General features: G+C 42.3%; 1 protein-coding gene across 2 annotated transcripts; it reads right to left on the bottom strand.

Annotated features, from left to right (window-relative positions):
* On the bottom strand, positions 1-7,225 carry ANKRD1 (ankyrin repeat domain 1). Of its 2 annotated transcripts, XM_015866888.2 has the most exons (9): positions 7,135-7,225; positions 5,555-5,731; positions 4,288-4,422; positions 4,093-4,200; positions 3,336-3,434; positions 2,467-2,565; positions 2,020-2,118; positions 1,787-1,885; positions 1-896 (listed from the first exon to the last, which is right to left on the bottom strand). In XM_015866888.2, the coding sequence occupies exons 1-9, from the start codon at positions 7,159-7,161 to the stop codon at positions 786-788; spliced, it is 954 nt and encodes a 317-aa protein (XP_015722374.2). In that variant the 5' UTR covers positions 7,162-7,225; the 3' UTR covers positions 1-785. The 2 variants fall into 2 exon arrangements, with proteins under 2 accessions (XP_015722374.2, XP_085411230.1); XM_085555104.1 differs by lacking the exon at positions 1,787-1,885.
* Between the last annotated feature and the right edge of the window lie 19,349 nt (positions 7,226-26,574).

Here is a 26,574-nt window from a genome sequence, read left to right as displayed (position 1 = left end):
TACAAAGAACCACTCCGTTTATTTAATCTGAGATAAGTCAGTACAAAATGTACAGAAAAAGCAGTACAAATTTACAAATATACATAATCTGTTTTTACATTCTTCAATCATCAGGCTTTGTAGTAGTCTAGCTTTAAGAAATCCACATTCTCAATACTGTCTCCTCTCACCTTCATCACGTTGCATCTGAATCCTGCAGTTCATATGGCTATATGATGGAGCTCTGTCCATGAGCTCTTTATGAGCCACAGTTAACTATAGCATGTGTAAACCCCTTTACTTAACTGTTCCTTTAAATCCACTTAGGGTCTTTCATTACTCCTTCTTCCATTACTCTTGTCTCTTCCACGTATCACCACTCATGTAATATAGTTTTCTGATAGTGAGAATTTTGCAGAGGCATGGCAGCAATTTCAAATATTAGCTATTGAGAGCTGTGGGAAGGAAGGCATGATGGAAGTTGCTAGGGTTGGTAATAGTGCCATCAAGACAAAATGGCTCATGTTGCTGACAAAGATTGCATTGCAATTTAAAACTATAAAAAAATAATACTGACAATCATTAAAAATTACCTTTAAAATAAATAGGAATAAATAAAGCTATTTTATAACCAGTGGAAACTTAACACTCAATCTGTCTGGTTTGTGGTTTTCAGTGAAGGTATTTCAAATAATCTAGTACAATAAATATCTTCAATAAATATAGTATGTTCAGAGCTATTTTCCTACAGGTTCATATGAAGCATTTAAAAGCAGCAAAAGGAGAGCAGTCTGGCATTTGTCTCTTCAAAACTTGTTTAGAGGGGTGTTCTTATAGGAGTTGTTCTTCAGATTGTTGAACAGCTCTTTGGTGCCATTCTGCCACTGAAGAACGAGGTCCATAGGGGTTTTCCCATCCTGATTAACAGAGAAAGCAAGATCTAATTTCAGTTGGTGAATTTATTCCTTTATACTTCCCTAAATATTTGCACAGTGCATCTATGTGAGACCCTTCTACATGCACAGGGTCAGGTACTCTCATTGCTGAGATGAGTTCTTGTACCCTCCTATCTATTCCAAGGCTATTCAGCCTCCTGGCAAAATTTCTCTGTGTGTGAGGGCCTCCACTGTGTTAGCAAAGTGGGACTAGCACAGCATGCCACTGTTTCTTTGGATCCAGTCTAAACTGATTACAGATACGTTTAGGTGAAACCTCAGTAAGTTCTTCTGTTTGAGAATTTGGATAAGAGTATGTGCAGGTTCAGTTAGATTATGAACAACATCTAAATTAAACAGGAAAAACTTCACTGCACAGACAACGCCTGAGTGGGCACACTTTGTGCCTTTTAGGTTGTGATCTTCCTCATTTTCATACCCAGGTGAGGGGTAATGCAGGGAGTGGCCTTGCAAGTTGGGGCAAGGACTGATTTCTCCCGTGTTTCTTCCAGATGTAGTTGATTGCTAATCAAAAGCATTGATTGGTACTGGCTAAAGGAGATCTCTTAGGTTATGGGCTCCTATTGTGTTCTCAGGGGTGGTTGAAGCCCTGTGTGCATAGGTCTTTTTAATAGGTAATATGTGTAAGTAAAATAGGGTGTGGTGGTGGTTTAGATTGCAGCTGATAGATCGTGCTAAGTATAGGTATTGCTTTTTTTTCTCTGCTCCCTGATCTCCCCCAAGATGCGCTTCCCTGTGTCAGCTGTGCTTTAATTAACTCTGCAGTGATTTAATTAAGTCTGTTCACAGTAGTCTCTTCTAGCCTTAAAACCCATGAAGCTGCTCTGAAGGAAAACTTCTGAGTTACTTACGCCATTCTTAATGGTTAGATTTGCCCCATGGAGAATCAGAAGCCGGACTATTTTGTAGCGGTTCAGCCTGACAGCATCATGCATCGGCGTGTCACCTTCCTAAGGGGCAAGACATGGGTCAGCCTGCACCACAGATCAGGCTGCGCTGTGTCAGCAGGGGGTTTCATGGGGAAGTGGAGCCATGAAGACAGGCAGCAGCCCAGAGCTGAAGGTAAGGATTGGGTGGAACTTACTCTGTCTTTGGCGTTGAGGTCTGCTTCACAGGCAATGAGGTGCTCAGCACAGTCGTACTTCCCGGTTCTCACAGCTACGTGCAGAGGGGTGCTAAGCAGCTGAGTGGGAGAAACAAGAAATTTAGACTGGATATAAGGGAAAAGGTTTTACAGTAAGAGTGGTAAGGCACTGGTGCAAGTTCTGAGAGAGGTAGATGTCCCACCCCTGGAGATATCCAAACTTAGGCTGGGTGGGGTTCTGAGTGGACTGATGGAGCTGTAGGTGTCCCTGTTCGCTACAGGGAGTTGGACTAGATGGCATTTGGGGCTCCTTTCCAACTCAAATAATTCTACAAAAGCCATCAGTGCTGTTGAGCAAGAAAAGATGGTATCAGAACAACCACCAAAAATGATCTTCTTGGGGAGCTTGCTGCCTCTAAAAAGTGGTTGAGCTCCAGAGGAACATACCTTGTCTCTTGCATTTCTATTCATTCCTTTGTCCAGTAAGAATTTCACAATATCTAGGTTTCCTCCCCGGCATGCCCAGTGCAGGGCAGTAGATCCAAGCTATGGCATAAAAACACAAGTAATTTAATTCTGCACAATGCACAAGAAGAAGAAATTTAGCTAATTTGATCTAACTTCTAAATGAATTCAAAATCATTTTTCATGCATTTTAAGTTAAAGCACTTTTCCATGATTGTTGAGCCATTTAAATTAGCAGCCCATCATCTTTGCCCTCCACCTCTCCAACACCTATTTCCCCACAGCCAAGCTCTGCTGGAAGGGCTGCCTCTTACCTGTGGGTGTTGCTCTGCTTGCCATTCCTCTGATTTGACAGTACTGTGGGCATGGCTGGTTGAATGAGGGGGAGTAAGGCTGGCCAATGCCACCTATTTAGCAAACAAACTAAGAACTGGGAGAGGAGGAGTGAAAAAACAACTGCTAGTGTTCAGCAGTGTGGCTGTCTCCTGCGCACAGGGATCTCCTGGTGGAGTTTGCATACTGTGCACTGGGCCCTCAATGGGACCCTGCTACCTCCAGCACCTGCTCACAGCCCGACATGGTAATTTGACTTCAGCTGTCCTACCCTTCTCAGGGCTTTATGGTTTGTGGTGATCTATTGGTGAACATGCTCCTCTAATTCCTGTATTTTCCTTCAACAATTTTGGCCAAGCAAGACAGACACCCCCTCCTGAAACCTCTTCTCAGCAGCATTATTCTAATTATAAACTTGGAAGATACTGTAAAGTCTTTCTAGTGCTTTTCTTGTGTGTTTATTTTAGTAGTTACAAAACAATGAGCAATTTTTTTGAAGCACATGTTGATGGACATACCATATCTTTCAGTTCAAGCAGGGCTCCGGCTTCCACCAACTTCTTGACCACCTCTAGATGTCCTTCAGAGCATGCCCTGTGCAGTGCGGTACGCTTGTACTGTCAATTAAAACAGTGCCAAGTCAGATATCAAATATGGCACAGAAAGATCTTTTTAGATCTTTTATCTCTGCTTCCCTGGGATGATGGCAAATCTACGTGATATGCTGATTCATTTTTAAGAGCTAATGCTTTCGAGACCTGAAATCTCCTAAATTTTAATAGTATCTTAATTGCAGTGAGCTGCCTATCCAGCATTTCAAAGGGTGTGAGGAATATCTGCAGTGTGGCATTCAAATTTAAAATGTGATGCCTGTTGAGTTCCTCCATCCAACACGCTGTGCAATATTTTGCAAATGCAGCTTATGCACTATGGAATACAAGCAGCATTGCTTTTTTGTGTGTATTTCTGCAGACAGATTTCTTGTCTGTTCATCTGTAGCATTAGAAGTTCAACTGCTACAGAAAATCAGGGTCTCCTGGTCACTAATTTGAAACTTAAGGATTCCTTTGAAGTAATATTGTTTAGGAGGATCCCAGCAGCCCCTTTCTCAATGGAATACATAATACGTTAAAATTCCCGAATTTATCTCACCCCACTCCCAATTCTTTCCTCCTCAAAACTGTGCATACCATAAAACCTACTGGTGGAAGTTATTTTTGTTCTGTAATAAACCTTCTTGTGCAGCAGGCTGCAAAGTAGGAAAGAAGAGCATACCTCATCACAGACATTGGGATCCCCTTTGTCCAACAAGTATTTTTCAATTACTGGCAACTTATTTTCCAGTGCAGCTCTGAAGAACATGGCTATATCCACTGGCCCTGTCTAATGGAGAAAAATATACAGGAGATGAATACAAGTGGCACAAAAGCCCGTTGGTCCTTTCCCAAAGGAGCTCACAGCAAAACTTACAATGACTTCTGGTTCGGGTTCCTTTAAAAGGGGAGCTTTCACTTTCCTGCATTTCTTCTTCTTCTTCAGCTGAATAATTTTCTCAAGGTCCTCCAAGCTTTCGAGTTTTGATTTCTCCTGTAGTTTTTTCTTCAACTGAAACAAATGAGGAGAGGCAGCAGTTTGAGCTGAGATCGAACACTTCTTCCCTCCAGAGTGGCAGGACGGGGGTACTACCATTCAGTTGAATCCAGTCCAGACTGGCTTAATTTTGAAATAAGTTGCTGTTTTGTTTTGATTTGTACTAGGTCTATGGCTAATGGACCATTAGAATACATTGCGAAGTATATGAGAAATTCTGCATAGTTTACAGCTTGTTCATATGCCATTGTACTTCTTCCTAAACACTTTCTTCAGCCATATGTTGTGGGATATCATGAGATTTTCTTGCTTGTTGAAGGCCAGGAGTCCAAGCAGCCCTGCATTCCCTTCTGGACCAATATTTTAAGATATCTGCAGCTTATAAGGACTGAGAGGCCCCTGCAGGTTTAACTGGCTTCCACTAATCATTTTGCCTTCAACCACTTTCATGTGGTAGCCACTGATTTATTGTTACTTAATTCTCTTTGATTTATAAAAAAAAAACAAAAAACAAAAAAAAACCCAACTCCCTTAAATGAAGTATGTGATATGTGATTTACAACAATTTTAGCACTTCAATCAGTAAGTGCTGTATTCTGGTAAACTAGAAAGAATGCCACCAATGTCCTTGAAGAGACAGTTCAGTAAGTGTTTAAGTCTTCTTCAAGCCTCCTTGTTCAAATCATCCCTGCATGAAGTGAGTACAGGGCGCTGCTGGCATCAGTGACAAGTGTGTTGTCTTTGAAACATAAGATTTCAGGTACCATGAGGTGACCTTGGCTTTGGAAGAATGATTCAAAACAAAGAGTTACCTCACGACAAATTCTATCCCTTGGCATCTTTAAGTAATATATTGGTAAATAGGTTGGTGAGGTCCTGCCACATGGTATGGGTTTTTTTTCCAGATGAATTCTTGTTCATGGGTTCTGCTTTAGAGTTACTGCCTGCATGAGTTGGCTGCAGGAGTCAGCATGTCTCTGCGTTCAGTGGGCGTTAGACCAACTTTGTTTGGCAGCAATTCCTAGGGGCTTGTTTATCTAGCCCACCATGCATGTATTTCTAATTTAAAAAGAGGAGAAACTTCACAGAGTACTGAAAAAGTGTATGAAATATGATAAAAACCCAAGTATGAAATCCAAGAGCCTACCTCTGCCTCATGCTGCTTCTTCGCGTGACCCATATCTGCTTGGGTTGGTAGGTGATCAGAAGCTGTCTTTAGGTCATCTTGCTTCTCTAATTTTACTGCAGCTTCATACTCTCCAGTTTTGAAGTCCTCAGGCAGGAAGCTGCTGGTATCTTTATCATCGGTTTTCTTCCCAGTCACCTGTAAAGAAAACATGTTATGAGCATTAGTCTGATGACCGCAGCAGGCACCCCCTGGGAACATGGGTAAGCATGTGGCAGACTGACTGCAGGCCTTGTTCAGCCTGTGCCTGGTTAGGTGTGCTTGTGGGTAGCTGGGGCAAGCATGTTTGCAGGCAGGTCTTCTACATCCCCAGAGCAATCCCCTGCTGGCATCCTCAGGGTTTGAGTCAAGTCCATGAGGCCACCTCACTGTAACTCCCTGTGTGACTGGCACTGAGCTGCTGCTATGCTGACAAAAGCCATTGAGTTGTGAACATCCTTTTTGTTCAGAATTTTCTTGCATTTCCATTCACCAGCATTTGTCAGACCTATCAGAAAGCTGTGAAAGGCTATGCTGGAAGGAGCCACTCTGAGCAGGCACCAGCACCCCATGAGCAGGGGAACTGAGCTGCCAGAGTGGGAGGATATGCTTTCCCCATTGGGACCTTACAGTCTGACTGGAACACAGTGCAGTTAAATCGGGTTGCTGAGTAATTTCAAGGCTGATCTTACCTATTGCTGTCAGTACCAAAGTTCCCATTTATAGCACTTGGCAAATGAATGCGAGGTAGCTGCTGTGCTGAAGCTGCATGATGCTGTGCTGCAGCACAGCTCTTCATAGCTTTTGGAAATGTTTTGGATGTCTTGTTAAGTATGTTCAAAGAGATAACTTGTTAAATTTAGTGGATGTTATGATTAAGTTTAACACTAGAGTAATTGTTAGGGCCTTGCCAAAAGTTTAGGATAGTGCTGACTATTCATGTATGGGAGTTTCATCTTACCTGTGCCATCTGGGGGAAAAAGAAAATAAAGAGTCCCCCTATAATGCTCCAGTGCTTTACTGGATTACTCCTCTTTTCCCAGACTGTTGGTCATTATTAGTCTGAACTCTATTGCTTGTGATCTGGTTTAGATAGAGGCTTTCAAAACTTGTTGTATCATAAATAGCAGTGAGCATGAGAACTGTTAATAATGCCAGGTGTTGAATTAAAAGTGGAAAGAGAATAATTTGGTTCCCTGCATTGCTGTCTTTTCCCCAGTCTCTTATTGGATTGGGATTGTAAAGTTAGTAGCTCTAGACATATAAGTGTGTCAATCAAGATCAAGGGAAAACACACAGCTAAATTTTGGTTGTTATGTATTTCTTGGTGAGTTATGTTCTGATGTAAAATTCAAAGGACTGTGTAGTTATACCAGTGGCTAGCCCTCTTCCCTAGCAAAGGTTAGTGGAAATACAGTAGGATAAAGAATTATAGCATATGCAGGTTCTGAGCGCTCTGTGCAGGTAACCCGCTCTTTTACCTCAGTGATCCACAAAGACTGGTACATTGACAGTCCAGAAAAGAAAGTAATTACAAATAAATGAAAGAAGGTTGTACCTACCAGCTCTTCTACTTTCATCATCATCATGTTTGCTAGTGTTTGAAGGCTCTGCTCCCCTGTGGATGAATCTCCCAATGCTCAAGCTAGCTCTGCTGGGACCACCACACTAGCTTTGCTTATATATCATTGGGAGTGCTATGCTTGAATGAGATAATCTTCCAACCTTGGAATCCGAGTACGCCTGAAGACTTGCCAGCTGGAAGGTAGGCTCACACTCATTCCAGACATGTTAACTAGCCAGATCTAGTGTCGAGACCAGGCGGGGGGCGTCAGGAGGGTGAGGGCAGCCGAGTCCTGCAGTCTGACCGCACCGCGTATGTGCATCGGAATGAAATGTGAGCTCATCATGCCTTTGGCCATGACTGCATGGCTCAGCAATGCAAGTCATCCTGTGTCCCCAGTGCCCACTGGGACAGCTGTCTGTTGATGCAGCGCTATAGCTTCATCTTTTTTTATTTTTATTTTTTTTTAACTGACATTCAGATGACTGCAGGGTGCTGGGAAGGGTAAGTGGCTTATGTACAGTACTTGGAGTCATACCTTCCTGATAAGAGGATCATGACCCCTTAAGTCTTGGAGAGCCATTCTTTTCACTGCTATTTATTCTGGGATGGTAAACAGTTTTGGGGGAAAGGACTTTTCTTATCATGATGACAGTCTTCTATATTTGTTGGGAGAAATTTTCTGAAGGGATTACTAAACCAAAATGATGTCTCTGGTGCTAAAAGGGCCCATGACGTGAGAAGTTACAGTCAGTGTAACATGTTGCAACAGCAAATTTTGCATTTTTCTATGATGCTGGCAATGATTGTAAGCAAAATAATGAATGATGTAATAGGCAAAAAGGTAAAACTAATGCTGTTTTCTCAGGCCAAATTTTTTATTTGAATGCAAGAGAAGCTCAAAAGGGACTTGTTCAGCTTTGGTGGTTAAGATGGGTTACAGGAATAACTGTTGGATGTGTTTGGGGTACAAGGAGTTATGGAGTACTTTGGAAAAAGTAAACGGGCAGGCTTTTCTTGTGTCATAAATCAGAATATCCTGGAAGGAGGAGAAAGAACACCAGCAGAAAGCAATGTTACAACAGGAATAGGCACTAATCTTAGTATTAAAAGAATGTGGATAAATGCCAAGGAAATCAGTTCTGCAGTGCTCAGAGTCTCTGCCCAGTGGGGCACGAGCAGGACAAGTCACCTGGCTGAAATGAGTCCAGCTCAGGTGCTTCCGGTACAACATGTGCATTAGAGCTCCATGACATTAGGACCTAGCTATATTGGGTGTTGTTTATCTCATTAGCATCATTAGCATGCTGTGTTCATGACACTGACCTTTCAAGGTGTCTCTCCTCTGAACTATCTACCAGTAATGTGAGTACATCCAAACTAGTCTTCTAGTGCCCATCATACCTATGCCCTCCCTTTCCCTGAAATGAAGCTGGACATCAGGTGGTTCCCTTACTACTCAGAATATATATGACATTAGAGGATGAGCCCCAGAACTAAAATAGAGTATGTGGCAGCTCGAGAGCCTTTCGGAACATTTTTTTCCAAACCGAAGTGGAGTCAGGATACCATTCCCAGAGAGTGGTATGTCCTGAATCACTGCAGGGCCTTTTCTTGCAGCAGTGTTGTACTCCTGCTAGATGTGTCTGTGATCAGAGGCAGCTCTGCTTAGCTTTTTCTTATCTGCAAATGTGCAGTAACAGATTATCTTGCTCCTCTGTATTGTTCTGTAAATCTTATATGGGAGATTGTCTCGAAATCCACAGCCCTAGTAGGATGGCTGAAAAGATCACTCCTTGTTTAGTGCTAACAGAACACAGTATAGAACTGACAGCCCAGTATATAAAACTAGACCACCAAAGCCTATCCAAGACAATGCAAGTGGATGTAGATCTTTCTCTGCAAATGGTCAGTGAATCCAGAGCCCACATGAGCTTTACACCTCAGTGTTACAAAGGGAAATACAGATCCACTTCTCACATCATGCTGCCAAAAACCCAGCCACAGGCAACAATTAGAACATTCAGTCTCTGCTGACTACAGGGAACCAGGAATAAAAGTGAATCTTCCTTGATAATCCTGAGTTGCTGTGTTTAAAAATAAATAAATAAATAAACCACCACAAAACTGCTGTAACCAAAGTTACAATCTAAATTGACCAAATGGAACTCTTGTAAGCTGAATGTCATGTAAACCAGCGTAATTATTCTGAGATAGCTGATATGAACTCATGCATTTTTACTGACTCTCTAGCCTCGCTGTTTATTGCTGTTGCTTAATGTTGGAGGGCAAAGTAGCATAATGAACTTGCAGCCTTGTGCTGGGCTGTAACCACTTTAATCCCCTTTCAACAAGTGACTTCTTGCATCTCTGTTAAGGTGCTAATAGCAGATGGTCAGTGGGAGATGTGTAACAGGAATCTGGAAAACACTTGCTGGTCTGCTAACGGATCTGCAATGAGCTGCAAGGTGAAAGCAATTGATATTGCCACAAGAACTTTGCAGAGGAAAACACAAAAAGGCAGCATGCCCGTTCCCAGATATCAGAGGAGAAGTTGTCAGAGCAGTGAAAAGAATGCTTGTAAGTAATTTTTAAAGTTGTTAATAGTAGAAGGAAAGCTTTGTGTGTGATACAAACAATATTGCCACTTCCTGTCAAGTGTACCACCTTCATATTTTTGGTGTTGCCACTGCTATCCCAGCCCTCTGCCCTTGGCTCTGCCCTTGTACCCAAGGTGTTGCCCTGCATGGTGCCTGGCTGTCTCTGGTATCTCCTGCTGCCAGATAATCAAGGCAAGAAGGCAGCAGCGGCTGGGACATGCTTGTCCCAGGGCATGAATCTAGCAACCCATGTTCTTTTGAGTGTGCAGGCATGGGTAACGCATACCTAAAGGTACTCCTAAGGAACAGTAACCCACAGCTTTCTCCTTCAGTGTGCAATGGCTTGTTTCTTTCTATGGAGCACACATCCATAGGTTAAGTATAGTCATATACAGTGGAGCACTAAATCATAGTATATTGCAGTAACTGTTTTTCTCTTTTAACTGTTTGCTTTCCATAAAAGGCAGAAATTTATTTGTTTAGTGAATAAACTCTTTGATACTTATCGTTACCATGCAGGTTGGGTATGTGATGAAGTGAAAGTGTGATGAAATGCCCGCACATTTTCATCACTCTGGTATGCATGTATGTTTTATTTATTTAAATGGTCACGGAATTATATCAGCTGTTTAAATCAATTTTGAGACTTATGTGTGTGTTTGCGAGTAAAATGTTGAAGAGGAATAAACTGTCTCCTTGGGGAAACAAATAAAACCGATTTCACCAAGACATGCAAGGTTTGTATTAACTACAAAATTAAAGTATAAGAAATTAATAAATTAACAGTGGGATGTGATTATAATTCAGTTTGTTCATATTAGCTATTAAAGAAGCAAAGCAGTTGCAGTCTGGGAGGTTGCTGCTCTGGGCTGCACAGTTCTCTGGTGAAACCCAAACCAGCAGTGAGTCACTGATTGCATCACTTACTGTAGTGCTTAAAAAAACCCTCCCCAGATGACATTAGGGCTGGGATTTCCACACAATCTGAAAAAAAAAAATCAGTGATTTATATTTAAAAACAAGCTTATTGGAAACTATCTGAGGCCTTGAGCTCTATCACAATTGCACTTGTGCAGTACGTATGAATCTGGCTAGTTCACCAGAATGGCTCTCAGTTAAGCAGCAAAGTGCAGCTTAAGGCACCAGAACAGTTATCTGTCAGAGGGGTTATCTGCTGGCTGTGCACTCAGCCTTCATTCAGCAATGTTGGTCAAGTTCTGTGTATCCAGAACCTGTGCCAACATTATGTTCATGTAACATCTTACTACATTTTTACGTGCTCAGCTGTGGCAACAGGGTTTGTTTGTGCCAATATGGAGTTGTAAAAAAGGTTTCTGCCATTCATAAATACTGCAGAACAACTTCAGTTGGTCAGAAAAGGGAAAGCTAGAGGGCTACAGAACAAGTTTTCATCTATACTAAGAGTGAGTGCTTTAAAATCCTGGTATGGTGATAATCCAGCAAGTACCCAGGCTGGCAACCGCTCTGCAGTGAAGCACGTCTAGTGCTTTTAACTAGCAATGGAGAATTCTGCTTCACTCTAAAGTGACATTTTCTGCTTTTCCCTCTGTGTTTTATTTAGAATTTCACACTGTCTAAATTAGAGCCTCCTGTACTGAATCTTACTCTACATTTGCCTGAGAGCTTTTAAGTACCTCTGTACCAAGTATGATGCCTTTTTTCTTTGTAAGCATAAGGGGGGTCTCTCCAGGCAGGATCAACTAGGCTATAGTCATAACACACTATGGCGGGAAGGACCTTGAGATATCATCTAGCTCAAACTTCTGCTCCAAACAGGGCCAAAACGTAGTGTGGATAAGGTTGCTCAGGGTTTCATCCAGTCGGCTCCTGAAAACTACCAAGGGCAGAGATTTCATAACCTCTCTGGTCATCCTGCTCCAATGCCTGGGTATCCCAATAGCAATTTCTTATATACAGTTGAACTTCCCCCATTTCAACTTATGACCGTGGTCTCTCTCCTCTTGTAGCCATCTATAACAAGCCTGGCCCTCCCTTCTTCATAGCCTCTTCTTACAGTGCTACAATGTATCCTTGGACTTTCTCTTCTTCAGGCTGTGCAAGCCCAGTTCCTGCAGCCGTTTCTTCCACTGTAAGTGCTCCAGCTCCCAACCATCTTGGGACTGATTTTACACCATTGTTTGGACACGTGGTGAAAATACTAAACAATGTTGGGCCAGGAACTGATCCTTGTGGGAATCTGCTGGAAATAGTTCCACTCGTTTGCTCTCTCTGCACTGAGACTGACACGCTGCAAACTGTCAGGGAGCCAGCTTTTAGTTCTTCCAAAGTGCATCCTTTTAATTCCATATAATGCATGCTTTTAAATCATACCAACGTGTGCTATGAGTGAAATGCTTTGGCAAGTCTCTAATAAATGGCTGTAACACACATGCTGCTCTCAACCATACCTGTCATGGTGTGGAAAGAGACTTGCTTAGCAAGACCTGCTTTAGCACCTGACAACATAGGCTGGCATTCACTGTATTTGAAGGGGTCCAATTCTTTCTTGATTACCTTTTGGTTAATCTTTTCCCTGTTTTCCTGTCACCATCTTCATTTATTATTTTCAGCTATTTGGAAGAACTCGGGAACTAACAAAAAAAAAAAAAAAGAAAAGAAAAGAAATTGTCAGATGGTGGACCTGAAAAAAACCTTCTGCCCTCTGTGCCACATCAAATCATTAAAGGTGTCTGCTACAGCACTTTGGGATGGACTTCTGTATTCTGTTCATTTCAAGAGGAAATGTAGGGCATATGTGAAAGAGGAAGAAAGAGGAGCAACTGATCTAAATTAGTTTCTCTGGGCCTGGAAACTGCAATGCATTAATCTGCAGGCACTGTTTTTCATTTGTTGATTTTTTGAAAGAGAAAATACCAAATATTTCCCCACAGCCATTTTTTGTCAGCAGAGGCATCTTCACACCAGAGGCAGGTGGATAATGTGAATGTGCTGTAGGCCTTTATTCCCCAAAATTCACTAAAGTCTGTGTTAAAGAATGCAAAAAGTCACTTGCTACTGCCTAGCAAGCTCTTGCTGAGCCTGAGGTAGGCCCACACTCTGCGTGTATCGATCACACACCCCACTTACAAAACTTCTATCAACTTGGTTTTCGTGTGTCCCTTCAGACTTACCCACCTTGTCAGTTAACCAAGGGTTCTCACAAGGTGATTGCCAGTGATGTTCCCATCAGAACAGAAAGGTCACTGCATTCTCTGATGCTCTGATCCAGATCACAGCACTATCTCTTTATAATATAATATGATATAAAAGCACAGGATTACTCAGCAGGATTGAGTGGCCATTCACTTAACAAAGAGAGGAAAGGCCATCACTTCCCCAGTCTACAGAAGGAGTGGGTGAGCAGGTCTGGAGGAAATAAGAAATAGCCTAGCCCACTACCAAGAAACTGCAGCTTGTGCGTGTAAGCTCGGTTTTGATGAATTATTTTGTGCTTGGATTTTGTTTTTCTAATATCTTTCTGCATTTCTTTGCAGAGGCAGGAAATGGAAGAGAATTAGTGAAGCATTTCATGTCCTCTGGACTCCTGGCTTTCCTGTGTCCAGGAAGCTTAGTAAATCTCTCACTGATGACCAGCTTTGCCTGATTTACAGCCCAAATGGATCTAGGAAATTCTTTTCTCTCATTTTCAGTGTTCCTAAGCCTTATTTTCAAAAGCTCAAACTCATGGTCGCAGCCAAACTCATACACTTGCACATGCTTTACTGGCATGCCTAACAACTGAGGTTGTACCCCTGTACAGATGAATTTGTGATTGTCCTTACAGCTTCCTGTTAGGCTTTTCCTCTTTTGTGTTTGATCATAGAAGGCAGAGGAATTTTTCTTACCCCTTTTTAGATTTGGGGATAAAAGATTTTGTTTTAAAAAATAATTGATATTTGTCACCTCCTCTCAGAAGTCATCACTGGGTGACCCAAAGACCTGCACATACAGTAAGAATAGTTTTCTTGATGAAAGTTAGGCAATCAATCAGCAACTAGAGGAAAATGTTGCTGATTCGTTCTGAAAAGAGGCAAAACAAAAAGAGTCATGTGCTTTTGAAGCTCTATCCAGCAGTTAGAATGCTTCTGGTGTATGCTCCGTGCATTTCATTGCAATGGTCATTTCATTTTAGAGGTTCACTGCTGTATGCAGTCTCTGTCCCTGAAGCGCAAGCAGTGAATTTCAGGCACTAGCTCTAGTAAATCTAAAGAAATGGATCCTGAGAACATGCCTCTGCTCCCTCAGCTTAATGCCTCAGATTTCATGGAAAATTTTATAGCTTGATGCTAATGATTTTGGAAATGGTTTCACTGTGGTATTTTTTCACTAGGAGGAAGAGCACAACTGCATCAACCATAAAATGCTGATAGCAAAATGAAAACATCTTCTCATTCAAAATGAATGTCTGGTAAAATGAGCTCTCAGAGTGTTGCAAGTATCACTTACAGGAATACATATAGCTGAGAGGCAGACCTCCAGCCTGTTGAACCAAGTGAATTTAATACAAGTAAAATTTTAGAACTGTCACTGCCAGTTGATTAAGAAAAAAAGTCAACTATTAAACACACTCTGCAAGTGCAGTTAACTTTCTACTTATGATTTGTACAGCCAGGAACTAGTGGGAGTAAATAGTAGGTTTTACCTTAAGATGAGAAATGTATAGATGAAGCAGATAAAGGATGTGAATTCATAAGGCTGTAATGCAAGATCTGAGTTTTACTACCTGAGTGTATTTTTTCAGAAATGTGGAATAGTCATGTGAAGACAAATTTACCAAAGATAGAATTACTAAATGATGGCAGCATTAAAATGCTCAGATTTGGAGCAGTCTTTTCCTTCTGCATGAAGCACCTGCAAAAATTGCAGCACAGGAATCGCTGAAGAATGTGTTGGATTGCCCACTTTTCTGATGCTGAAAGGGAACAGTCAGGTTGCATATTCCCACACAAGATAGAAGTTAACATTTCAGATAAGATGATGGAAGGATATTCACCTTTGGTAGCAACTTCTGACTTTACTGCTTAATTTTCCACTGACCTTTCAAAAAACTGTCTTTTTTCTCTTTTTCTTTTTTTCTTTTTTTACTGAGCTGTAAACTGTAGAGTGCAGTGCATGTGTTCATTATATCCTAGGGCAAGAAAAGACTGTGGAAAATAGATGAAACCAAATCCAATTTTGCTTTTCTTTATTACAGAACTATTGGCGTATGCATAGAAATAATGATTGTGTGTTTATCTGGTGGCTGGTTTCTGGTAACAGAAGTAAGACACTGAAAAAGTTGTTTTTATTCCTGAATGGCCAGAAGTAACTCACAAATAATACTAGAAGAAAAACTTAGTATCTCAAGTAAGGGGTTAAAATGTGTTGTTGTTGTTGTTTTTAATTACAGTTGTACATATGAGAATGGCACTTGTTAATCTCTTATCAAAGCATTCTATTTTGCTTTGATCTAACTATAATTTATTGAGAGCAGTTGCCACAGGCATCTGTAATCCAGTATTAATCCCTGTATGCATTCCATTCTGTTCTGTGCTGGCCTTTTTCCATCCACTGTGGTGAATGTATTCTCCCTTTTGTCTGTATGTGCATCTCCCATTTGTCTCCATTGGAGACTCATGTACTCACATACACTAGAACAGTCCCCTTGAGAGCATGTTTTCTTTGTATTTTATTTCACGTGTTCATTAATTAATGTGATTCATTGCTACAGAGGGAGTTGTCAGTTGTACATATTAATGGAGCCTTCTGAAGTGAGGAAAAACACATTTTCTTGCTCGTTATTGTCTAAGAACCATGTGTAGGGACACATGGTAGCAGCTTTCCCAGAGTGATAATGTTTCATTGACAGCTGCAGGAGATTTTTATAAGAAAAGAGTAAAAAAAGAAAGTTTTGAACCTCGGATAGAGCAGGAAAATGGTATAACTTCTGCCACTTGTAAATGCCAAGGCAAGTAGGATGGGCAGTTGTGAAAAACTCCCATACTTGTCCTGTACTTGCAGGGAGGTACTGATCATTTTACATAGAAGAAGTTTGCATGAGATACTGCTCCAAAGCCATTGAATTGGCACAGAATTACTCCAGTGGAATGTACACTTCTGAAGACCACTTTTGATGCAGAGAGTAATGTACCCATTTGTTACTAAAAATGAAACCAAGCAGCCTTCAGAAACTTCAAGGAACTCAGGTGTCAGCTTGGAATCGGTTAATTTCTAGGTTCTCAGCGTGAGTCCTGTAAATGGCCTCCATGTTCATAACACAGTTACAGTTGTGTGGAATCAGACCATGTGCTGTCTCCAGAGATTTTAAGTGTAAGCCTACAGATACATAACTGAACAAATAGTCAAGAAATTTTATTACTAAGCTAAATTACTGCGCCATGTTAATAGAGTCATGATAGGCATAGCCATTCACACAACCCCCATGTTAGGCATACTGACATGTTGATCTAGAATCTGACCACTCCTGGCTCCTCAGCTCCCCATGGTGACTCACCATATAAAGATCTGCATGTTGGCTTGGCTTAAAGAAACATCTGATGCAGGAGATTTTCCCTATTTCACTTTTTCTTTTCTGGATTTAGAGGCCAAGTAGCATCCCATGTATTATGGATTATCAACCACATCTTGTTCTTTCAGTGCAGACAGTTTTCCAAGGAAGAAACAGGCCAATGGTGAGCACGGTGAGCAATGATGATCTTCCTAGTTATAGAAAAGATAGCAGAGCTTGAGAAAATAGAATGGTGTAGTGGATGGAACCATAAGAAATAATCTTTCATTGGAAAAAAAAGAAGGCAGCAACAATGAAGAGCTTAATGAGTACTTTCTCTTAAGCATGCATTTTCTTTGAAGTAGTTATGTCAGTGGACACAGAATTTCTTGACACAAAACTGGGGACTAATGCAAGCATATGCTATGCTCCATTGACTTTTGCTCTGAGGAAAACAAACAAACAAACAAACAAAACTGTTCAAAATTAAATGATCTTGTATTTATTTACAGGCTGAACTCAAATCTGGACTCATGTTCCCCCCAAGTTGCTGAAGAATGAAATCTATTTAGAGAGGTACCTGAGAGGTAATAGAAAGCCCACTCTGAACACAGGAATTGTTTAGTTTCTGCATTTATCAGGAATTTTCTGTCACACATCACAAGGTACATCCTCGTGCAGGAGCAAGTAGCAGCCTGACCGGTTTCTTTATGAGCTGATGTTTTCCACTGCCTGCTGACGGGCTTTGAAATACAGAGTGCTAATCAGTGTGTAAGGACATGCCAATTTCATCTTGACATAAAGAATAAATTGCATAAATTCAGTCTATATAGAGAGTTGATACACATAAGTAAATTAGTGGAGTATGGATTATTGAAGCATAAGGAGACTAATGAACTATTAGCCACAGACAGAAATCTTATTCCAGACAAAAAATAAACATTAGTATGCAATCAGTACTGAATGACCAATAGCTGCTAGTAGGGCCTATAATTCTTACCTGTCAGAGAAGTCAAAAACAGTTTGATAAACCAAAATGTTCAAACCCAGAATTTTATATTTTATTTATATTCTTGTATTTCCAGCATTCCATTCAAGCAAATAAGTCATTTTTATTATTTTTTTTTTTAAATAATGAACTGATAGTTTTACCTGTGGATTGTCTGTACCTCAGGTTATTCTCTGTATTTCTCTTTTGGGGTAGTAAACTCTCCAGTACAGAACTTTCGTGAGTTGAAGGCTATAGCTTAAGGAGTTATCAGCCCCTTGAGATGCCATAAGTGAATGTGAAGCCTCCCCCATAATCAGCTCTTGCCTCAAACTGGCTAAAAACCAACTGGCTGAGTTAGTATACCCAAAACAGATGTAGTGCTAACAGAAAAAGCCCATGAGTTATTCTGTTACTATATAGGAGCACCATCATTTAAAAGCAAATCTCCAAATCATCTGTCAGTCTCCACTGGTTTTTGACAGCCCAGTAACCACAAAATAGGGGCCACCTTCCCAGTAGGTTGTGCTGTATCTTTACTGGATTTGGCACAGGTTGCCCCAGTTCACCTAAGATGACAAGCAACCATTTTACCCTCTCCTTGGCCAGCACATAGCAAATTCATCTCACTTAGGTCCTGATGGCTGTGAGCTGCTCACCAGTGAGGTGGCTAGTGAAGAGACATTATACAAAGGAGAACATCCTGTAGAAGGCACTGCTAGGTGCATTAATGACCACAAATATCACCATTTTGAAGTACGCAGCCCATCTCTGCATCAAAAGTAGGCCAGTATTTGTCCAAAGCCGACTGAATACAAAAACAGCCATGAAACTTTGCTGACAGGAGCAAGCTACTAATATCAGTTCTGCTCAGGGGAGAGAGATGAGAACATCTGATCTGAAAAGTCCACCATGCTGCTTGTTCTGTGCATGGGTGAACTTCCTCGATCATCTCTTCCTGTCTTGCAAGGACAGCTAGCTTCTAGATTTTTGTGAGGATGAATGACTGTAATCTCATTGATCTTAGAACGCTTCCTACCCCATTAGGATGGCTTGAGCATGAGGGATGAAAGGGAATAACTGCTGACTGTGTCTTTAAAAAGGACACAAGTTTTTTGTTAGTCATAATAATCCCAAGGGAGAAAGAGGAATCAAGTAACTGTGAGAAGTACCAGTCAGAAATGGACAAACTTAGCTGCTGTGAGGTGCTGAACATGGAGCTGGGAACACCCATCCCCATCACAGTAAGGCAACACCACCTCCACAGCTGTACTCTCATGGGGCCACTAGGACCAGTCAAAATACATGGGGTCAGAAGCATGCAGGGTTTGGGCTGAGGACTATAACCTCAGCATTTGCTGGATCTCCCTTCTCTCTGTACATACAAGGAATGCAAACCCTTCACACCACAAACTATTCACAGCTGCAGCTGCTAGGTATTCATAACAAATGTCTGATTGCTAAAATTGTGTGCTGTGAGCAGTGTCATCTTTCGTGTCGCGCAGGGACAACTGTGTATTCTCCTCTGTGGCTGGGATACTGAGCTGTCACTCTGGAGTCATCCAGGCTCCTGGGCTGGGAGCTGCCGTTACCAAGCAGGAAGGCTGGGCCCCTGCTGATGCCTCTTTTTACCAAGGGGCTGGCTTCTAATGTTAGAGGCATTACTAGACCTTATAGATTATGGATAGCTCCCAGAGCTAGGTATCTGCCGCTGGTGCCTCACTGCATCACAGCCATTTGCATCCAGAACTGCAAACCACCCAAAAAACCACCAGAGTGTACAGGGGTCAGAGTGCAGGGCAGTTAAAAAGCAATGCCTTCTTTGCTTCAGGCCTGGTACATTCACATGTGCTGCTCCCTGCACTGCATGGGTCCCAGAGCCCTTGGGACACTTCACTCCAGGCACAAGTGGGTGGTGGCACAGTTGTTCTGACCATGTGTCATGTTCAGGCACGTCCTGGATGTCCTGGACTTAATAAAACATTTGGAACCATGTTGCTGCATGTGACAACTTGGCTGTGATTTCCTGGTGCTCATCAGCCAAATAACTGGGAGGTTTCCTCCCAGATCAGTAATCCGGCACACACGGTAACCCAATTTGATTGCCTGTCTTTCATCTTTCTCAAGTTCCATACCAAGGTTTGATGGTATGTTTTGAACTCAGAACCAAAGGGCTCCCTCAGATGAGAAGGAAGCATCACTTGGGTTCTCTGCTTCGTGGCATAAAAAACACTGGAGCCCAACTCTACTTCTCTGAATGGATGGACACACTGCATTACACAGCATCTAACTTTAAAAATTTCTGGGATAACTTCTAATATGAAGAGAACTCCCACAAGATTTCCTTCTTGGTTACAGGACAAACACACTCACAAAACAAATCCAGCAGCAAAGGGGAATGGTGGGGGAAGTTGAGCAACACTCATCCTTGGTTTCACTAGCAGTGTCATTGGATGAAAATACCCCTAGTGTAACTGTATCTCACAGTGTGCTGTTGTTAAGCAGTACTCTGCACTGACTGTGGTCTATGTGTTGATGGCCAGATGGACCAGAGCAAGTTCATGCTGTAGGATCAGTGTTAAGTGCATTGCAAGGTCAGTTATGGGAGGGAATGCCCTCCTCCTGAAATGGAGTTTAAGTGAGACATGTAGAGGATTTGAGGTTTGGTTTTCATGCACATGGGAAGGATCCTTCCCCATTGATGATGGTACTGAATTTGCATTTATGAAAGTCCTGAACAGATTGTGTTAGGTTAGAATGAAATCCATTCACAATTACATTTCAGAAATTGACACTCACAACATGATTCAGCACTAACACTGTTATACTAAAAATAAAAGAAACTGTGGTTATGGAAACCATGCATTACTCTTAACTATTCCTCTACTATTCCTTTGCTATGTTTCTCTTACAGCCTTTCTAACAAGACAGTGAAAGGGAGCTTCTAATCCATACCCTCTAATCCATGATACCATGTTCTACATACTACACCCTTCTAACAGAGCCTTTTCATTCCATATGTCATTTATGTTCTCCATCTCCCACCCACACATTCAGAACCATTTGAGGCATAGTAAATGTGTTCATTCCACAACACAAAGGATATATATCCACAGGGCTGCAGCCTGTGGATAATTTTGATATTAATTTACCTAAGTATGTAAGTCACAGTGTTCTCCTTTATGACACTATGATTTAATGTAATCTATTAACATTCATACCATAGCTTCTTAAGTATTTGGAAACGCCTCTACTTCTGGATTGCTTTCACAGAATGATGTAGCAGTTTATTAGAATTCTGAGATGCTATTGACCATTGAAATACAGCATAAAAATGTTCATCACAGATATTTAGACTTGTAACAAACTTTACAAGGCACCACTAACTGTGTCCTTTGGCTTTAAATCCCTGGCACACCCACACACTGTTAGCTGTCTGTGCTGAACCCACAGGTGTTCCTGCTTAGGATGCTTACCTGCTGCTCTTCTGGCAGGCAGTGAAAAGTGGAGGGCAGGGGATAGGTGAGTTGTATGGGAAGTAGCTGTAGGTTACAGTAGTAACCATCTTACATCTGAGCTGAAGTAAGTGCTGTCTTTATTTTGGGTTCTGTTTGAGGGAGGTCTGCTTGGGTTGTTTACCATAATGTGCTGTAGGTTGTTTGATCTGTTCTGTGTCTAATGGTCATGTACAATGGTGCCTCAAAGGAGATGTGCTTTGAGGTTATTTCTTGTGTGAGCTGAGATGTTGAGTGTTTGGATTTTTGTTCTTCAACTTGTTGCCTTTCCTTAAGGTGATGGACAAAACAGTTACATAAAAACTTCACCAGATTTTGTGAGTCTATAACTTTAAACCACTTGCTGTGCTTTTCCCTGAAGTCTCTAATGAGATTAAATAATAAGAGAGGATGAGTGTGACACTTACTGCTCTGGTGGCAGGAGTGAGAAAAGGGGTGAGATGTGACTTTAGATTCTGGGACAGACCGCTTACTAATCCTCTGCAGGAGCAATTCTTTAAGTGGGATGGAAGAAAAGAATCCCACATACACTTTTTGATAGATCTGCCTTTCTCTGCTACAGCCTTCTGTAAAAGGTGTGCATAGAGTGTGCTGTCAGCTGTGGATGATTTGAGGACCACAAACCCTCAATCAGAGATGTACTTGAGTGGGGTGCAGAGGGGCTTTGCAGCTGGCTAGGTAGGCTGTTCTCTGTCTCTCCAGTTCTGCTGGAGGAAAGAGGTTACTGAGTGCTGGCAGCAGTAGGTTCCTCTGCTACATTATAGGAGGACAGAGGCTGTTACTGAAAAGCAGCTGCCAATGTTAAGCTGTGCTTTGGCTGGGAGTACTCTGGTGTTCACCCTGGTATTTAGCCTTAGGTCTCAAGGAATATGAAGCATGTGTACTTGAAACTGCTTCCAGGTGTGGTGGGTGTGAAGAAGCCTGACTTCTTCAGGTGTTTTCTCGTTTTGATCCTCTACTGGATTCAGAATTCTCTCCCAAAACCTCTGCTTCTCCTGTAGCTAACAGCAAGTCCAGATCAAAAGTTTAATTTTATTATTGAGATTTAAGTGGAAACAGATCTACAGACAGGGTAGGATACAGTCTGCCTTGAATCTGACATAGTAGTACTTTGTGACTTTCTCCTCCCTCTCAAATGTACGTCTCACAGCATTTCTAGCCTTAACATCTCCTGCGCCTGGATCCTGTCCTTTGTGTTACCTGCAGTAGGTGAGCTAGGACATCAAAACATGCTGGGCTAGAGTTTTCATCCAGTCTTCCTGTGGCTTTGTGGCCTTGTTTGTATCTTATGAGCAACCTCTTGTATGCCCTGCTCCTGGTGCAAGCACTTGTCCTTCTTCCCTTCTTCTCCCTCAGCAGTAGAGATGCTGCAGAAGAATAATACAAACAAATCACTTGACTCATGCACACCTTTATCCTCTGCATTCAGCAGTAAGACCTGCATTTGCACACTGGCTTAAAGAGAAATGATTTCCATAGCAACAGTGAGGATATGTGGGACTGTATGAATGCTGCCTCAGATAGCACATAAAGCACCTTCTTATGAAATAACTGCACATGCACTGGAAAAATACTCACAATTGGCTATGTGGAAGAAGTGTTGTGTAATGGTAATATTTGAAGCAGAAATATATGTATATATTTCTGTTTTGTTTCAGGGATTACTTAAAGAAAAAAATCTTTGCTATAGGGGATGAAGGAGTTCTGGTTTGTTTCTGTCAACTGTTAGTGGATGCAGCTGGTATAAGATCTGATGTAATCCCTTCAGCAGCACAGTGGTGCTCTTCATGAAGATCCAAAGGAATTACCTGAGGCGGGCATTGAGGGGAAGAAGTGACAGCTCTGTTAGAGAAGCAGGCTGGACTGGTAGCCTTTAAATGGGAGGCTGCATTGTTATAGCTGATGGGCAGATGGGGAAGCAATGTTCTAGTGCATGGGGGTGGAGAGAAACAAGATAGAAAGTACATAAAGGAAAACGTAATTGGGTTGTTGTTTACGTGCACGTGTCTTTTTCATTTGTTGGGGTTGTCCTCCTGATGTTTTCTGGGGTTTTTTTGGGGAGGGGTTTTGTTTGTTTTGCTCTATCACTGTTCTTTGCATAGCCCCGTGTTCACAAAGCAGCCTGGTGGCTGGAAACCTTTGTCATGCTTCTGAGGGGAAGAAGTGAGAAGAGCTCTGTGCTCTACAGATCCAAGGGTGGTAGAACCTCAGCAGGGTAGGTCCTGCCTGCTCCTCATGGAGCTCCAGCAGCTGTGTCCCTGGGCAGGCAGTGTGCCAGCAGTGGTTTCCTGGATACATGGCTGTGTCTTCTGGAGTGGGAGGAATTGCTGCAGCTTGTTATAGGGAGGATGAATAAGAGGAACTGTGCTGATTTCATTGTTTCCTTAGTGAGAAGGCACCTAATTAAGTCTGTTCTGTACTGCAGCACAAGTACCTTCAAAGTAAGCAATCTGGGATGGGAAAACTGCATGTTTCAGATACTTGGCTTAACATTTTGACTGTCCCAAATGCTAATAAATGTAACTGCTAGAAATCGTGAATCCTATGCTGGAGCCAGATGATACAGGAAGTCTTTCTGCATGGGCTGTGGAATTTCTGTACTTTCCACAAGCACATCTGGGTAGGCTTGGACAGCCCATCTTTCTAGATCTTCTTCTAATTTTATTAATCGATTGCTGTTCCTGACAGAACTTATTCACTTAAACACCTAACCAACATCCTCTCTTGATGCCTGCCCGAAGGCTGAGTTCTGTCACGTCCATGTGTGCATGCCAAGTTGACAGCAACAGTGAGATTTAGGACCATCTTGCTTGAGGAGGCAAGGGGTGACATGCTCATTTCTATCTGTTTTGTTCTTGAATAGTGAAGGCATGTATGGGGATAGCCATAGCTGGCTGTGGGCTCTGTTTGCAGAGGTCTGCCTGCAAAGCAGCAGCTGAAGAACAACCTGGGCACTCTGTTTGCAGCCCCACTTTGGGAATGTGTGTTTTCTAGCCCTGGCCCTCTTGCTGGAGAGAGATCCTAAAACTATGTCTTCACTTGGGAGCAAAAGCAGGTGTGGGATTTCTTGATGCAGTGTTACTGAGGAAGTCAAGCAGTGAGTACTGAGATCAGTGATGGTGGGCAATCCCACTTCAGCTGCTGCCATTGGGTTTATATCTTGGGAGCAAAGGAGCTTTTTTCTTTTAATGGATAAAATGTACTCCCAGCTTATGCTTTAATAAGATAAAGCAATCTCAGCATGACCTTGGCAGGTTTGCACATGCCCTTGGGCAGGAGAGTCTAGAGTTCATATCTGCCCTGAATATCTTCATACATATCTACATACCCTGAATGCTGGCATGTAAGCAGCACAGCTCTGGGGGCACCTTAGTAAGTGTGATATGGTTGAATCGCTTCTCAGTAATGCAGGGTGTCTTTGTCTGGAATCAGGTCATTGTCTTGTAAGCATGAGTTTGTGTGACTTGAAGTAAAAAGGCAAAAGATTACCCAGAATATTACATGTGCTTGTGCAAGCATTGCCCTTAGGAAGGCATCTCTCCAAGAAAGCTCCAGAGCTACTCCTGTTTTATCTGTAGGCCATACCTGGCAGTAGGTACAAACCCAGAGTCACCACAAACCTATGACCAGGAAGGCTAGAGACCAGTTGCCAAGACAAACAGACCATATGCCTCCACACTCTCTTCTGCTTATAGGTGTAGGGATGCACTCAGAAGAGTTTATCTGAAGTTGTGGATGGGGGTCTTCTCAAGCTGGTGCCTCTGAAATCAGTTCTGTCTGAGCTCCAACTGAAATCACTAACTTCAGAAAAACAGTTCTGGAAGCTGATTTGTTTTATTCCACGCATCCTCCTCTTCACGGAAATTCAATATGTCTGTATCCAGATCATAAAATAATTTTCCAGAAACAAAATAACTAATTGTGAATTTATAATGTCTGATGGCGTTGCCAGCATGTATGTTAAACAGAGGGTGGAGGAAAACAACAACAGATTGTGGTGAAATCTCTTCACTTGGGGCAGTAAACAGCCATGTGACATGTCACCTATACTTCAAGGTAGCAGTGAAGGTGATTCTGCTTGAAAGTACTGGTAACAGGTGGTAGATGCTTTGGAATTTATTTATTTTTTTTAAAGGGGGAACGATGTAAATTAAGTACAGTTTTGGACTGATTAGGTTTTGGCTCCCAAAATAAGTGTTGAAAGGCTCATGCTAAATATGCCCTAGGGGAGGTGGGGGGGAGCCATCCTATACAGCTATCAGCACCTCTCTGCCAACTTTCTGGGGAAGCAGGTAAATTGGAGGTGAATAAGTTAATTAGAAAGCTGTCTCTTAAGAGGCAACAGGGTGAGACTAATGGGGAGGGCTACATCTTCTGCAGAGGAGTTATGGGGAAGAAGTGGGTGTGATAAGCAACAGATGTACTGACTTGTCTAGTCAGAGTTCACTGTGAATAGTATCTTAAAAATCTGATGCTTGGTGGTTGCCTTCCCACGTTCCCCTAGGGGAAACTGGACTCTTCAGGAACATGATGAATCCATCCTCAGCTTTGAGGAACTTTAGCTTTCCTTTCCGATAGGGTTTATCCAACTTTGGCTGCAGGCCAGGGAACGTGCAGGCCAATACTTGAACCCAAGCAGTATTGCCTGGTTCTGCAGATAGCTGTTTGGATCCAGTCACATGCAGGAAAATGCCTTAAAGAGTATCTTTGAAGAGCTAAGCTGGTACCCTGTGGTGCTACTATGTGAAGTGAAAGAATTGCACCAATGGCTTTGGGGGGAAGTTCAACTTGAAAACACTTGGCAAGCAAGAACTGTATTATTAGCTCAGTGAGTGGAGCAGATGCCAAAGGCTGAGGAATTGAGGGAATTTCTAGCAGCATGCTTAGGTCTCCCAGCAGCGGGGAGCAGGCTGGGCTTGCTGGTGTTGACAACCTAGGAGCACAGCTTGAAGCCCTATTCCTGCTGGACTGAGGACACCATGTCTCAGCCAGCAGAGAAGAGGGAAAGGAGATCTTTAACAGCCTCTGGAGAACTGCTCAGGCTTTCCCAAGGCTCTGCTGCACTGCTTGGTTAGCAGCCTTGGGGATGAGAAGTAGTTCAGCCTTGCAACTTGTTAAAGCAACAGCCCTCTTGTGAACAGAGCCTCAAGTACATGCGTAGCAAGTGAGGCCTCTCCAACAGCAGTTCTGCAAGGATGGGAGTGATCTTCTCCCTGCACCACACTTAATGCTTCTGCAGCACCTCACTACTTAAAGGCACAAAACCCCATTTGTTTCAGGCGTTGGGGGGGTGTGGTATTACTTCCAATAAGAGTAGATGCTGAAACTATGTTTTGTTCTCAAGGAGTATGATTTTTTTTGTAACGGTGTGAAGTCCAACACCTCGTGTGCAGCTGGCACTGCCGTGCACTTTACAAGGGGCAGCTCTGTGCAGTACAGCCATTCCCCAGCTCCAAAATGTGCTGGGCTGTTATCAGGGCTGCAAGCAGCATGCTGGTCTGTTTGGGCACTGCCATGCATGGATGTGCTTCTGTTTTAGTGCACACCCATGCTCTGTTCTATGGTGCTGGAGATACCAGCACTGCCCTATCTTTGCCATAGAGCAGTTGTGTTTGTAGCCAGCACAGAACTGGGATTTGTCTGTTTCTTACTGTTAAACTATCTCTACAAGTCCCCCATGGTCAGTAGGTGCACTTCAATGAGCAGATTTGTGAAGGAGGTTAATTTTTCCTGGGACTATCTCCAAGGTGTTGAAACAATTCTTCCACAAGCTAGAGAACAATGCAACTTTTGTCAAAACAGATCTCAAGAATGAGGCATGGTAATA

The sequence above is a fragment of the Coturnix japonica genome, chromosome 8 (assembly GCF_054131305.1).
Source record: "Coturnix japonica strain WE chromosome 8, WE-NBRP24, whole genome shotgun sequence".
In the NCBI taxonomy this organism is placed as follows: domain Eukaryota; kingdom Metazoa; phylum Chordata; class Aves; order Galliformes; family Phasianidae; genus Coturnix; species Coturnix japonica.
The sequence above is the reverse complement of the archived record's forward strand: the minus strand, read 5'-3'. Positions and strand labels throughout refer to the sequence as shown.

Excerpts from the sequence above, each read along its gene's own strand:
- ANKRD1 (XM_015866888.2), bottom strand. The coding sequence starts at position 7,161 with ATGATGATGATGAAAGTAGAAGAGCTG. Across the intron at positions 2,566-3,335 it reads TGCTTGAACTGAAAGATATG|CTTGGATCTACTGCCCTGCA; the intron begins GTATGTCCATCA and ends TTTATGCCATAG. Across the intron at positions 897-1,786 it reads ATCTAACCATTAAGAATGGC|GATGGGAAAACCCCTATGGA; the intron begins GTAAGTAACTCA and ends TCTGTTAATCAG.